This window comes from Cololabis saira, chromosome 18 (assembly GCF_033807715.1).
Source record: "Cololabis saira isolate AMF1-May2022 chromosome 18, fColSai1.1, whole genome shotgun sequence".
In the NCBI taxonomy this organism is placed as follows: domain Eukaryota; kingdom Metazoa; phylum Chordata; class Actinopteri; order Beloniformes; family Belonidae; genus Cololabis; species Cololabis saira.
Window position 1 is genome coordinate 8,845,428 of NC_084604.1, and position 14,370 is coordinate 8,859,797.

Genomic DNA, 14,370 nt, shown 5'->3' on the forward strand with positions numbered 1-14,370 from the left:
TTTTGGCGTACGCAAAAATTTCACGCATGGATTCACGTTGAAATCCACGCACTCTTTGTACATGAGGCCCCTGGTCAGGGATCGGATCAGAGACCGGGTCAGAGATGTGATCAGATGTTAAACCATCAGAGTGGTGACAGGAAACATGACGTTCCACCTCTCGTTACCTTGGCTGCTGTTTGACTCCTCTGGCCTTTATACCTGGGAATCTGTGCATGACAGGAATAACAGGAATAACAAGTGTCAGACTCATCTGAACCTCACCTGGACCTCACCTGGACCTCACCTGGACCTGCTTTAGCCTGCAGGACTGAACAGCTGTCTGGTCGTCTCTAACCCCCCATTAATGTTCAAAGCCCTTTCAACGTCTCCGTTTCCTTGGATCTTATTAGGTTTACCTGCTTTTCTGCCTTGCAGCCACTTCATGTAGCAGTACCACTTCTTACCACATGGGGGCAGATCTGCTGCCAGTCTAAATCAGCCAGGTCCAGACTTCCCTCTCTCCAGCTACCTCCTCCAGATCTTCCAAAGGAACTGAGGTGTTCCCAGGCCTGAAACATGCCCCCGGAGGTGTCCAGGAGACACCCTAACCAGATGAACCACCTCAACTGTGTCCTCTGGATGTGGAGGAGCCACCCTGCAGATCTGGAGGTGCTGGTTCTTCCCACTCAGCTCTGAACGTTCCAGAGAGACCAAGATCCCGACCCGATGAAGATAAAAGTCATAACCAGAATCGGTGATAAAGAGAGATGGAGTCCAATTCCTCCCTGGAACGAATCTGACTCACTACCAGCAATGCAGATCAAACTAGCTCTGTTTGGACCGGGACAAAAATTAACTGTAGCACTGATAAACTCCCATGTCCCCTTCGGGGATCTTAGAGAGGGTTAAGAGGGGTCCAGGATGAGGACTGAACCCTCCTGGACGTCAGGTTTAGCTGTAACTAGAACCACCCACTCCTGACCCACTGACCATGCTGTGGAAATGAGTGGGGATAGTCCAGCACATCTTGTAAAACCACTTGTGGTGCTTTTCCACTAGTACCTACTCAGCCCGACTCGCCTCGGTTCTTTCCAACTAGGGGTCTAACATGCCGAGTAGATACTTTTTCTGTAACTATTCTGCCGAGGTTCTAAGTGGCTGAGTCGGCTGTATCTGACATCATCACACTACAGGCCACTGATTGGTCGGGGGGTTGGAGTCAGACGTCTGAGTCAGGGTGTGGAAATCAGCGAAAGAGAGACTCTGACGGCAGCTCCTTGTTCATTTTATTTGACCAGCAATGGCAGCAGAAGTCTGTTTGGTGATCCAACTCTGAGGTGCAGATGTTCATAAACCTGGTGGCTGAGGAGAGAATTAAAAAAGGGATCTACAAGATCTACTAGGAGCTCTGTCACTTCATAGCTGCTCGCGGCTCCAGCTGACTTTTCAGCAGCGCAGGTACTGACTGGTGACAACATCAGTACCGACCTCCAAGCTGAACCAGACTAGACCCACATCTAGTTATAGAAGAGGCGACCCGGCAACGTCAGAGTTTTGTAAATGAAGCAGCTACAGAGAACAAATGCACAAGTTTAAAAGCTCTGTGTGAGACCACCAGGACCAAACCTACCTTGCTGACAGGTGCAGAGGCGGGTTTGTCTTCAGGACACTGCTGTTGGTTCACTCCTGAGTCCTGAACCACCTGCAAAACATGACGGACGAGACAGACAAAGATTAGGAACATCCTCTCCCAGGGTGATGCTGAAAAACTAATTCAGGAATTTGTATCTTCTAGACTAGATTACTGTAATGTGTTATTAGCAGGATGTCCAAGTAATTGTCTGAATATCCTCCAGCTGATCCAAAATGCAGCAGCGCAAGTTCTGACAGGAATCAGCAAGAGAGTGTTAGCCTCACTCCATAAAACTCAAAATCCAGTTCAAAGATCTGTTACCGGTGTATAACGTCCTAAATGTCTAAACTCCTGAAAATAAATATTTGGTGGGAAGAAGGGAAAAGTCTAATGAGAAAAAATTTCTTACTTTGGAAATGCAATCTTGCGAAACAAAACTCAGAAAAATAACTACATTTTTGTAGTATTTTTGTAAGAGAAGGCTTAGAGTTTATGACTTCAGAAAATCAAACTGTGACTTTATAAACTTGGAAACGTGTAAGACCCCGTCCACACGTAGCCGGGTATTTTTAAAAACGAATATTTCCCCCCTCCGTTTATAAAAAAATTTGCATCCACACGTAACCGAAGATCTGCGTTTTCGACCACATTCATAAGCATTCTAACCATAGGCGCCGAATTATGTTTTTGCTGGTGGGTGCTGAATGTCATGTAGTGTAGTGTAGCAATTCAGCAACGTAGATTTAACAGCGGTAACGGACATGAACGCCGCACGCACACACACACAGACACACACAAATAATAATCAAATTCTAAACAAATTCGGGTGTTCATCTGAGGAAAAGGGAGGCTATTTTTCTATAGTTCATAACCAAGATCATTCTTTCTTCCATCTTGATCGTTTCTAATCTACAACAGTAGAATTGAATTTTTTTTAATTTCACCGTGCGCCCTGTGACGGCATCTGGGCGGTGTCCAATAGGAGAGAAGGTGGAGGGAGAAAAAAAAGTTGCAGCTTGTAGATCAGAGACGATCAACATGGAAGAAAGAATGATCTTGGCTGTGAGTCTGTGAAGACCTGTGGGATGAGACTGCAGGACTATCGGGACATCAATAAAAAGGGACAAAAGTGGAGAGAAATCTCCCAGAATTTGGACACACCTGGTGTGTTTAAAAGTGGTAGAAATGTGATATACTTTTGCTCTTTTAACAATAAAATGTTAATTTAAAATAAAATATAGCATTTCCATGCCTCATCTGGGGATCAATTGAATCATTGATCAATATATGGTTATGAAAAGACCACGTGTCAATACTTTTGCAAACTGAAGCACTACAGGTCCGCTAAAATGACTGACATGAGCTAAAAAAAACAACATAGTTCAGAAAGGTTTTTTAATAAAATATGATTCAGCCTGACCTGGCCATCATGGAGCTCCCGAACGAGCCTGTATTCCCCCAAATCCTGTCTTCATGAGGATTTCATGGACCCATCCCCTCCTTGCTGCTGCTGCTCGTCTCCTCCTCCTCAGAAGAAGAACTAAAGCCAGGGCTTTTCTTTGAATCAGGGACACATGCATTTTGCAAACCGAGCTGTAGCTACTGTACGTCCAAATGAGTGGGAAAACGGCGCCAGACCGGAAAAACTTTTTTTCAGTCGCCAAGCAACTTGCAATAAATGTGTACACAGGTGTATGCGCGCAGGCTCTGCGTCACTCAGACCCTGCGCTCTTGCGCAGCGGCAGCACATACACTTGAATGGGAAAGCCGGCGGCGGCTGTGCGCCCTTTATTTGAAAACCGCTTTAGCCAATCAGTGATTGTTGACATGGGGGCTCCCCTACTCGGCTCTCCCCGTGGGTGCTCGGCCATCTCCGTGGGTGCTCGGGCCCCGAAGCACCCACGGTTCCGGCGCCTATGATTCTAACCTGTAGATAATCTGCGGCTCCCGGGGAAACTCCGCGGGCTCGGCGGCTCCGCCGCTCCGGGGGGCTCGGCGGGGCTCCGCGGAGTTTCAGCCTCCGCGGCTCCGCGGAGCCCTCTGTGTCGGTGTAACGCAGTAAGCGGCCGGTCAAGAGCAGAGACCATTTATTTAATAAATGGCTTGGAGAACAGATGCTGGATCATCTGTATTTCTATAGTAAACAAAAGTCGCACGTCAGAGCAGATTTGTTGTTGTTTTGGCGCATAATGTGATGTTCGAAAACGCAAAACTCCGGTTGTGTGTGTCTACACGCATCTACATAAACGGAGTTTTCAAAAATCTTCACTTTGCCCGGAGTTTTTTTAAACCTTCGTTTATTTGCGTTTTCGTGTGGATGACAGGTCAAAACGTAGGAAAATATCTCCGGTTTAGCAGATATCCGCAGATATCCGGCTACGTGTGGACGGGGTCTAAACCATTCTTCCAGCTTGATAAACTCAAATACTGCTACCATATCACAGATGGTGCATATTTGAATCTTAATGTCAGTTGTCAACACTGAAAGTTCTTTTTTAGGACACTGCAAATGAAGACAGCTCATTTATTTTCTCATAAGAGGTTGTTTGTGAGGCTGACACGGTCACTTGGCGCCCCCTGGTGGCTTCAGCAGGAAGTGTTCACCTGTACGCTGATCAGATCAGTCTGTGTCCTGAGCAGGTACGGCCCTGTACATGTAGGGCTGGGGATCCATTCAAATGTCAAGAATCGATTCGATTCCGATTCCTAAGATTCAGAATCGATTATCAAGATTTGATTCGATTCCGATATTGATTTGGGTTAGTGTTATTAAAACAGATTTTTGAGCTGTTGCATGAATTATATGACTGTAGTTCTGCAACATATTAATACTAGTATTATATTGAGATTCAACAGCAACTATTGGCAGCTAATGATGCTGTAAGGACCAATCAGCTCCCAGAATGCTGATAGAACTGCTTTCAGAAACATGGTGGGGCAGAATTATCAAACAGATCCACGGCAGCAAACAGAGGATGTATGAAATCGCTTTTATTTTTTCCATTTTTGGTCTATTTCTTTAATTTTGTTTTTAATTTTTGAGAATTTGGTTTTTAGCATTTTATGCAATTGTAACCCCAAGACAGTATATAAAGTAATGAAATATAGACAATTTATGCAATTATAACTGAAAACTTTAACGTTTTCATACCTTTAAACACATTTAAATGGCACCAGTTATTCTCGTGTTCAACAAAACATTCCTTTTTTGGGTATAAACCAAAAAATACCAAAAGTTGTAATGTAATGATGGAAAAAAAAAAAAAATAATAAAAAAAAAAAAAAAAGAAAATTGATCTTTAGACATACAAATCAATTTTTAGGAATTAATATGAGAAACGATTTAGAGTCGGAAAATCAACAGAGGCCTATGTACATGCTGTGTCTGTACAGTTCACCGGACTAAAGTGTGCCAATAACAGGAATGCTGGGCTCCGTTCTACCTGGCAACAGACATGACAACGATTTTTACCTTATTCGTGGAACAAAAACACCAACCACAGCTTATCATTGCGGGTTTTTAACTGTTCTTATATCCTACATTTATATTAAAGCAAATAAGGGATCAGGCAGGGACGTCGCTACAATTATGAAACGCACAAGCTATTTGTGGCAACATATACACTCTACATATAGCCATGATTTAACAGAAAGTAGCAGTAGTATAATACAGTAGTACTAAAGTAATTACAACCAATTAACAAAGGTGTGTTTCAGCCAGATTAGTTTGTTATCTGCTCATTTGGTTATCAGTTGCAGCTGGTCGCAGGACGCTTCTGTCCATCTGTCTCAATGTGAGATGTACCAGCACCGTTTTTGAGCTATGACGGACGATTTTTCCCACAACTGCACATGCTACCTGCACAAGGTAAGCAAGAGACTCAGAGGCTATAGGGAAGCTTTGGATTTTTAAATGTTAAGGACATGTGCACCTGTACATCATCAGCAATGAAACAAGACGTGCCTCTTGCAAACAGACCCCAGGAGAAACATGTAGAATGAAAAAAAGGGTGGGGCCTGAAAGAGAACCCTGTGGAACGCCACACTATTTTAAACAAAAAAGAATCTGTGTAAATAAAAAGTCTCCACACTGGCACTGTCTTCACATTTAAGAAAATATCAAACATATAACATATCAATGAAACATCATATTGCGGCTCGAGTGCGTTGAGAAGACGGTGAAATCCTTGGTCTTCTCCAGCTGACAGTGGCTGCTCATCCAGCGATATATAACGGGTTAGAGCCTCCGTTATTTTAACGGCCCGTGGGTCGTCTCTTGTCTGTCGCTTTTGTAGAACCTGAGCTAATGTTGCTGTTGTGGTCTTGGAGTAGCATTAAACGACATATTCTCCTTCCCTCCTCTTGACACCTTAGCATTAGGACGTAGCTTCAGTCTGCCTTGCTTCTGTCGTCGTCCCTTATTTTGAAATATGTCCACACTGCTGACATCCTGCTGGCATTAATTGTTGCTATCTTGCCTGAAACGGTGCTACCAGTCTCACTCATGTATCACTCTCTTCTCATCACCGCTGACTGCAGCTCAACATCTCCCCCTAGAGTCACTAACCAGTAACTACAACAACAATGGAGTGGTATCGGTGCGTGGTATCGGAGAATTTTTGCAAGTACGAGTATATGAGGACAGTATCGGCCCCAATACCAGTATCAGTATCGGGGCATCCCTAGTCGCTGTAAACCAACCAATCAGTGTGCAGCTCATTCCTAATGCAACAACCAATCAATGCAGAGCCTACTTAATTATTAATCATCTCACTAATGATTAGAGAGTGTAAAATGCATGCAGGCAATGTTCGTTGAAAACAAGATGATGATGATGGGGACTCACCACACTTCTGCACTGGCTGAACAGACGTCTGTACATTCCCAGGAAGAACGGGAAGCGGACGGCTGCGAACAAACAGATCAGTCAAATCTGCACCTGTAACAGCTTTTGTCAGAGCAGGAACTGAGTCCGAACATGGAGCTCACCGGGCCCTTTTTCACCTCTGATGTGGAAACGTCATCTGGCAGTGTTGTGCATGAACGAGTTCAAATGAACGCGTTCATTGAACACATTCATTTCTGTGAGAACGTTGAACTGAACGCAACATATTTGCAAATAAAGAACTTGAACGTGAACTTGTTCATTCTGCAGATCACGAACTGGAATTTGAACTGTTCAGATTATGTGAGTTTCAGCTTCACTGTTTACGTCCAATTATTACGGAATAAATTTCACCAGCGGGCAGCGCACACATTTAAAATACTCAACAAGACGACGATTTCACACTACATTACCCACAATGCAGTGCACACTAGCATAGCAACGGGCACCATCTCCATGGCAACGGCGGCCCGAGCCCAGTGCATCTTTACATGACCAGTGAAGACAAAAACGTTACAGACGCAGCGTCAGCGAGCCGTCAGATGATGATCCTTATCATCATCTGCAGGAATTTTACACAGTGTCTCCCAACGAGTCCGACGGTAAAAATGTAACTTTTCTGTGCAAATTATGTCCACCTGCGCTGAGAAAACAAGTCCCAAGCCTCGTCAACTTCAAATTTGAAACGTCACGTGGAGTTAAAGCATCTGTCCAGTGTGAGAAAATATCAAGTCCTTAACAATCAAAAAGAGTGATCAGGAAAGACCAAGAAGACCCAACAGCCCCAAACGACCCCAGTCCCACTGCTGCTCCTTCAGGGGGTTGATTTACCTGCAACAGGTGGACAAACTAATATTGGACTACATTGTTGGAGATTTACAGCCTCTGAGTAAAGTTGAAAAGTCCTCCTTCATCAAGCTAGCAATACATGATTGTATACAGTGAACAGTTTTAGGATAGGGGGGCGTTTCATTCGTACTTCTCACCTAAACATATTGAAATGAACTGTATTTGAACTAGTTCAAAGTGAAAATGGTGAACTATGAACGTGAACTGTTGATTTTTAAACTATGTGGATTGAACTTTTAACTAGTTCATGAGAAGTATGAACTTGCACAACACTGCCATCTGGGCAGAAATCATGAGAAATGACCTTCTACTTACTGTCAGAGGAGCTTCTGTCTGCAGCGTTGAGCTCGTCACAGACAAACCTCTCCAACATGTTCCTGCAAGCACAAACACACCAGGACTGTCAAGCATGGGTCATGGGGGGGACGTGACCTGGACATGATGTCATTTGGTGGACCATGAGCTCCAGAAGATTCTTGACTAATGTGAGGCTCAACGCAACAGAAAGCATCACTGATTCTGCTGAAAGTAATTTCCAGCGTTCACTTCTGTGTACCATCTGATACTAGATCACATATATCAACAGAACCCCAACTCAGGAATGTGGGGTTTATTTCAGGCTTGATCATTCCTGCAGGAAAACTGGGAGGTCTCATTATTCCAGGCTGATGCTACCAGAGGTAACATTCCTGCCTTAGTTCCTCCATGAGAAACGGATGAAGAACTGAGGCAGAGTGTGCGCTCTTCATCACATGACTGCACGCAGATGGACAAACAGTTGAGGTTACGTAAAAAATATTTCCTACTTGTTCATATTTGGGAGCAAATCTGTGAAGATGTTCTTCAGATCTTCTTTTCCAACATATCCGCTCTGATCCTGCAGGAAAACCATACGTGGTCTGTGATTGGCTGGACACTGTTTATCTGTATGGATGATGTCATCAGATAGTCACACCCACCTTGTCGTAAAAGTCAAACGTGCTGTGGGCCTCTGTTATCTGCCTCTGAGAGAGTTCCTGTGGAGAAGAACACACAAGAAGAAAGAAAAGCAGGTGAGTCGTCACACCTGAGTCGCCTTCATTGTGACCTTCAGAGCCCAGTAACACAGCTGGAGACTCCATGGCAACATCTGGGGGGAAAACCTGAACCAACATAACTACAAAGCTGATCCAGCATTGATCCATCACTGATTCAATTCAGTTCAACCCAGCTTTATTTACACTGCACCAAATCACAACCAAAGTCATCAAGTCCCTTCAACGATACAGTTCAACTGGTTCCAAATTAGTCCAGTTAATACAAAGCCAATAAAATAATTATTATTGATTCAGTCAGGAAACCAAAAGACGCCATAAAAACTTTTCTTGGATCCAACCCCCATCCTGATTCTACGGAAGAGTATTAGGGCCAGGCAGGAGAAAAGATAAATATATATTTTAGAGGAGGAAGATTTTCATTATGCACTTCGAGAAAAAAGTCAAAATGTCAAGAAAAAGATTTGAAATGTCGAGATTAATGTTGAAGTACAATTTCGAGAAAAAAGACGAAATGTTGAGGAAAAAAGTCAAAATTTCGTGAATAAAATTTCTCGAAGTGCACAATAAAAAAAATCTTCCCCGCTCAAATATTTTTTCTCCTGCATTGTCCTAATACTCTTCAGTATCATTCAGCACCGGGCAACTGTGGAATTAAAAAGTCAGCAGATCAGGAACATCTGCTGGGAAAAAGGAACACAAGTTCATGACAACAAGAATAGAGTCAGTAATAGAGTTGGAGAGAGGAAAGGTGCATCATGGGAGATCTCCCAGCAGTCTAGGTCTATAGCAGCATCACTAAGGGATGTTTTCAGGTCACCTGATCCATCCCTAACTATAAACTTATAAAAAAAGAAGGTTTGAAGCGTCATCTTAAAAGGTAGAGAGGGTTCTGCTTCCTGATCACAACCTGGTTCCAGAGAGGAACCTGATATCTGAAGGTTCTACCTCCCATTGTACCGTTAGAACCTCAAGGAACCACAAGTAAGCTGTAAAATGCAACAGTGGACTGAATAATAGTATTTCAAAACAGTTTGTAAGTTTAAGTTTACAAACTTGTATCTTGTTTTTTGTATTGGTTTTGCCTACATATATGTGAAAACTCAATCAAAATTTAAGTAATTAAAAAATATATAAATAAATAAACCTGATAAATAATAATAATAATAATAATAATAATAATAATAATAATAAAAAAAAAAAGAAGTACCTCATAACCATCATAGCTCTCCATTGTTCTTGTAGTTTTTTGTGCTGGCCTAATGCTAATAAAACCACAGAAATTCTTAGATTGTTAGCAGTTTAAGATGTTGAGTTTGTCTGACACCGATTTATATGAAGAGCGAATCACATTTGACGCAAAACAACTGTTCATTCTGAAGGATCTGCACAATTTTTCTAGCAACTGTAGTGTGAACTGGTCAAGGGGTTTGTGTGTGTAGTCTGTAACAGCTCCGCTAGTCCACAGAAACCAGTCAGGAACCTTCACGAACCATCAGCAACCTTTAGAAGTCATCAGGAACTTCCAGGAACCACGAGGAGAGGTGTATCTCACCTGTGCCGGTTGTCCTCCGGGTCTTCCTGTCCCGATGAGCTCCAGGAGCAGCGGAGACTTCCTGTTCTGCTCAGACTCTGCCAGGCCCAGTTCCCTGCAGACCAGGTCCCTGTTGTCCAGGCCGTTCAGCTGCGTGTAGCACCAAGAGAGACACGTGTATAATAAAAAATAAATAAAAATAAATAAAAAAGGTAAAAAAGTATGAAAACATTAAAGTTTTCAGTTATAATTGCATAAATTGTCTATATTTCTTTGCTTTATATACTGTCTTGGGCAACTGTGGATCTTCACACAAGCTGAGACTCACCGAGTTGATCTCTGGCTGGAACACGGCCAGCGTGAAGTCCAGGTTGAAGACCTGCAGGAAGTCCACGATCAGACTGGCCACCAGGCGACCTGTGGACACACCAGGGGGGTTCAGGGTGACAGCTCGCTCCAGTCTGGATATGTGGTTCCATACAAACATAGTAAAGAACAACACTTCTTCCATTTGACTTTTATATCCATGAAGACGGTATAAACACAACATTTCTCATGTTCACTCATATCATCTTAGTTTATTTTTATAAATAACTACATTTTTACATTTCTCACCTGCAGCACATTTGTTTGTTTTTCTGCAGCACATTGTAAGTTGACCCGGTGCTATGTAGAGCTTGAGATGTGAACGGTGTGGTCCACATCTCTTCTGTGATGTCATCCACACCTTTCTATGTGGGGGTTTAAAGGCTCTTTTTCCTGGGACTAGTTGAACTGAAACAAGGACCAGTAGAACCAAAACCAGGACTAGTAGAGCTGGAACCAGGACTAGTAGAACCAAAACCGGGACCAGTAGAACTTAAAGCGGGACTAATAGAACTGGAACCAGGACTAGTAGAGCCGGAACCAGGACTAGTAGAACCAAAACCGGGACTAGTAGAACCAAAACCGGGACTAGTAGAACCAAAACCGGGACTAGTAGAACCAAAACCGGGACTAGTAGAACCAAAACCGGGACTAGTAGAACCAAAACCGGGACCAGTAGAACTTAAAGCGGGACTAATAGAACTGGAACCAGGACTAATAGAACTGGAACCGGGACTAGTAGAACTGGAACCAGGACAAGTAGAACCAAAACCGGGACTAGTAGAGCTGGAACCAGGACTAGCAGAACTGCACAAGTACCAGAGCAGACAACAGAAACTCACCGTCTCTGGAGTTGAGACACTTCTTCAGATCTTCGTTGACCAGCGGAGTTTTGCTCTGAGGAAAACAGACAGATGTGGTTTGCAGCTGGTCAATCCCGTACAGAGAGGAGAAAATCAGGAAGAGGACTCACCTCCAGTCTGTCCTGGTCCTCCATGGCCAGAAACACGGCTGCCCTCATCTCTGCCTGCAGCAAACATGGAAGCAACATTACCACGACATATCCTGCCATCAGTTCAGCCCCTCCACCAATCACAGCATCAATCCCTGCACCTCCAACTCATCCTGGTCTGCTTCAACAGTCAACATCCTTTCATCTGCCAACTGTTTCTTGTGTGTCTTTTTCAATCCACAAACAAAACAAGTATATATACTTCACTTAAGACAAGACCAGAAAGACTAAAACTGACATCCTTCTGAGAAAAAGAGAAGAAAGAAGGCAAAAACGAGGGATCGGGGGAGTAGTTAAAGTGTCCCCTCTGACGTGGGTTCATCTGCAGAGATCTTTCCACAGAACCTGGCATCTAATTGATACATCTGGAATATTGGTAAACCTATCAATTTGTAATCACATCTAAATCCCAGCAATACTCAACATGGCTCTGCAACCAGATCTGCTTCTGGTGTTCACTTTACTCTTCCTCTACCAAGAACCAATGCACTGAAGAGGCTACGATGTATAGAGCAGAAACATATTGGAATAAGCTTCCACCACATTTAACCATGTTAAACAATAAAGCTAGATTCAAAAATAAATTAAGAAAAGCAGTGCTTAGCAAGGAAGTCAGTTTTAGTTGGTTGGTTTATTCTGAAATTCTGAGTGTGTAAAATGGAATATTTCTTGTTTGGTTCTGGCTGGTTTCAACAATTTAAGTGTTGAATTCCATCACATCTCAGATCATTTTTGTTTAGATTTAGTTATGTTTTAATTGTAAGGATTGTATTTTATTGTTTATGTGTGCAATGTTGGACCCCAGGAAGAATAGTCTAATGGGGATCCGGAATAAATAAATAAATACAGCTGTGACAGCTTATCCAAGTTCTGCTCATGGTGGCATCAGTGGGGTCAGAGAGGTCCAGACCTCCTTCTCTCCATCATCTTCCACCAGATTTCCAAGACAGACCCGGAGGTGACCCGGGTCAGACCTCTCCCCAGCCTCCAGCAGCTGCTTTCTTCCTCATCTCCTGTCATGAAGCGAGATCAGGTGACCCAGACGCACCTGTCGGTGCTGTGTGGGGTTTCTGGGAAACGTAGTCCCCTACTCGACTTCTGACCATGTCAGTTTTTTAATTTCTTCACAGTGCCACCTGAAAATGTGTCTCCGTTCTTGTTCCATTTGGACCAGAGCTGCAGGACAAACCTGGGACCAGTTCCACCCCCTGAAGCTTGCAGGGAGGACAGGTCCGAGTCTCCAACTCTCCTGATTACATGGTGGTTTTATTGGAAACGAGCGTTTACTGACACCAAACAGCCAGTAAGATCATCATTATATTCTAATGCTCCCGCTAAGATTGGACTAAGGTTGCCAACTCCCTGAAAAATAAATCAGGGACACCTCATCACTGGCCAACCCGACTGCCTTCACCTTTCCTGGCGTGGTGAATTTTTTTAGCCCCTTTTTTTGTGAGTGAAACGATTTTTTTACTATTTGACTCGAACCTGAATTGAATTAGATGCATATTTTTGAATGCCATGAACACATGGAAAACAAATTATTGTCACTTTAATACAGTGTTTCTCAATCCTGGTCCTCGTGGGCATGTTTTAGATGTTTCCCTGCTTCAGCACACCGTGATACAAGTACATGTGTCATCAACAGAGGTGTGCAGACCTTGCTGACAAGCTAATGAGGACATTTAATTAGAATCAGGTGTGTTGGTGCAGGGAAACATGCAGGACAGGGTAGGGCTGTGCGATTAATCGATTTTAAATCTAAATCGGATTTATTAATCAAGACGATGTTAAAAAAAGGAAAATCGGAAAATCGATTTTCCTTTTTTGCAGCTGTCTGCATTACAGACAGAGCTTGTCTAGTCATCTTTGTTTGGTCAAGAAAATTGTAAATGTTGTCACTTTACTAAACTCAAGGAGGATTTACAGTATCTTTCAATTGCACTTCATTCCCAATAAGGAAATTTGTTTGCTATTTTTCTTTAAAAAATAAAGATAAAATATTTGAAACAATTTATTCCATTGTCTTTTGTAGTTTTACCAAAAGAATCGAAATCGAAATCGGGTTTTCAGAGAAAAAAATCTGGATTTTATTTTTGTCCAAAATCGCCCAGCCCTAGGACAGGGGCCCAAGAGGGCCAGGATTGAGAAACACTGCATTAATACAAAATACCAAAATGAACTGAATAACTCAAGTATCTTTCTTAAACAGAAACCTATAAATTAATATAAAACAATAGAAAGAAAGCAGAACATCCATTCTGTAATAGTGCACATTTTTAGTGCAATAACAAAAGTGCAAACAGAAAGTCTGTAGAAAACCTGTAAACATATTTGTGCCTCAAAATCCATGACTGTAGGATACAGTTGTAGTAAAACAGAAAAAAATAACTCATGAACTCAACAGCTCAATACCATTTTCCATTGGAATTTTCTGACTATTTTCTGACTCACAGTAATACTGGACAAAGTGCGTCCCTTTTCAGCTCAATACGGGACGTACTTTAGTTTATAAATACGGGAGGATTCTGTTTTTCAAGGGACGGTTGATAACCGTAGATTGGACAGATATATGGAGGTATTAGGATGTAAATCTTGACAGAGTTGACAGTATCAACACCCTGTCCTGGCTGCAGCTGCTCAGCTGACCGGGGCTCCGCTGCTCGGGGCTCCGCCAGCAGCAGATAAACGTGTTCGGTTCAAGGTGTCTGACCTTCATCTTGTTCAGAACCCCGCTGTTCTCCAGGTTCTGGACCAGCAGGTCTCTCAGCTCCGTGTCCTCGTCCGCCGCAGACATGATGATGCGGAACCAGAACCAGGCAACAAACTAACGCCGGCTGCTCTTCTTCTACGGCGGTCACTGAGATGAGATCACTCCGCCGTGCGGGGGCGTACCGCCCCCTGCCGACCGGACTCTGTAACTGACAGATAGACAGGACTGTCTCAGAAAATGAGAATATTGTGATAAAGTTCTTTATTTTCTGTAATATGACATTTTTGTTTTTGTAATTGCATTACAGAAAATCACAATATTCTCATTTTCTGAGACAGTCATAGATAGATAGATAGATAGAT

At 43.0% G+C, this 14,370-nt stretch overlaps 1 protein-coding gene across 4 annotated transcripts in view; it reads right to left on the reverse strand.

The window, feature by feature from the left end:
• The window catches only part of cep43 (centrosomal protein 43), a 31,281-nt gene extending 17,139 nt beyond the window's left edge, over positions 1-14,142 (reverse strand). For 3 of the 4 annotated variants that reach the window (XM_061706935.1, XM_061706934.1, XM_061706932.1), the window contains exons 1-11: positions 14,009-14,142; positions 11,257-11,310; positions 11,126-11,180; positions 10,246-10,334; positions 9,939-10,067; positions 8,309-8,365; positions 8,156-8,226; positions 7,665-7,726; positions 6,462-6,523; positions 1,613-1,684; positions 168-209 (exon numbers count right to left, since the gene is read on the reverse strand). In XM_061706935.1, coding sequence (XP_061562919.1) covers positions 168-209; positions 1,613-1,684; positions 6,462-6,523; positions 7,665-7,726; positions 8,156-8,226; positions 8,309-8,365; positions 9,939-10,067; positions 10,246-10,334; positions 11,126-11,180; positions 11,257-11,310; positions 14,009-14,092 — 777 coding nt within the window. In that variant the 5' untranslated portion in view covers positions 14,093-14,142. The remainder of the gene's footprint in view (positions 1-167; positions 210-1,612; positions 1,685-6,461; positions 6,524-7,664; positions 7,727-8,155; positions 8,227-8,308; positions 8,366-9,938; positions 10,068-10,245; positions 10,335-11,125; positions 11,181-11,256; positions 11,311-14,008) is intronic. The other variant, XM_061706933.1, reaches the window with a different exon arrangement.
• Positions 14,143-14,370: the final 228 nt, after the last annotated feature.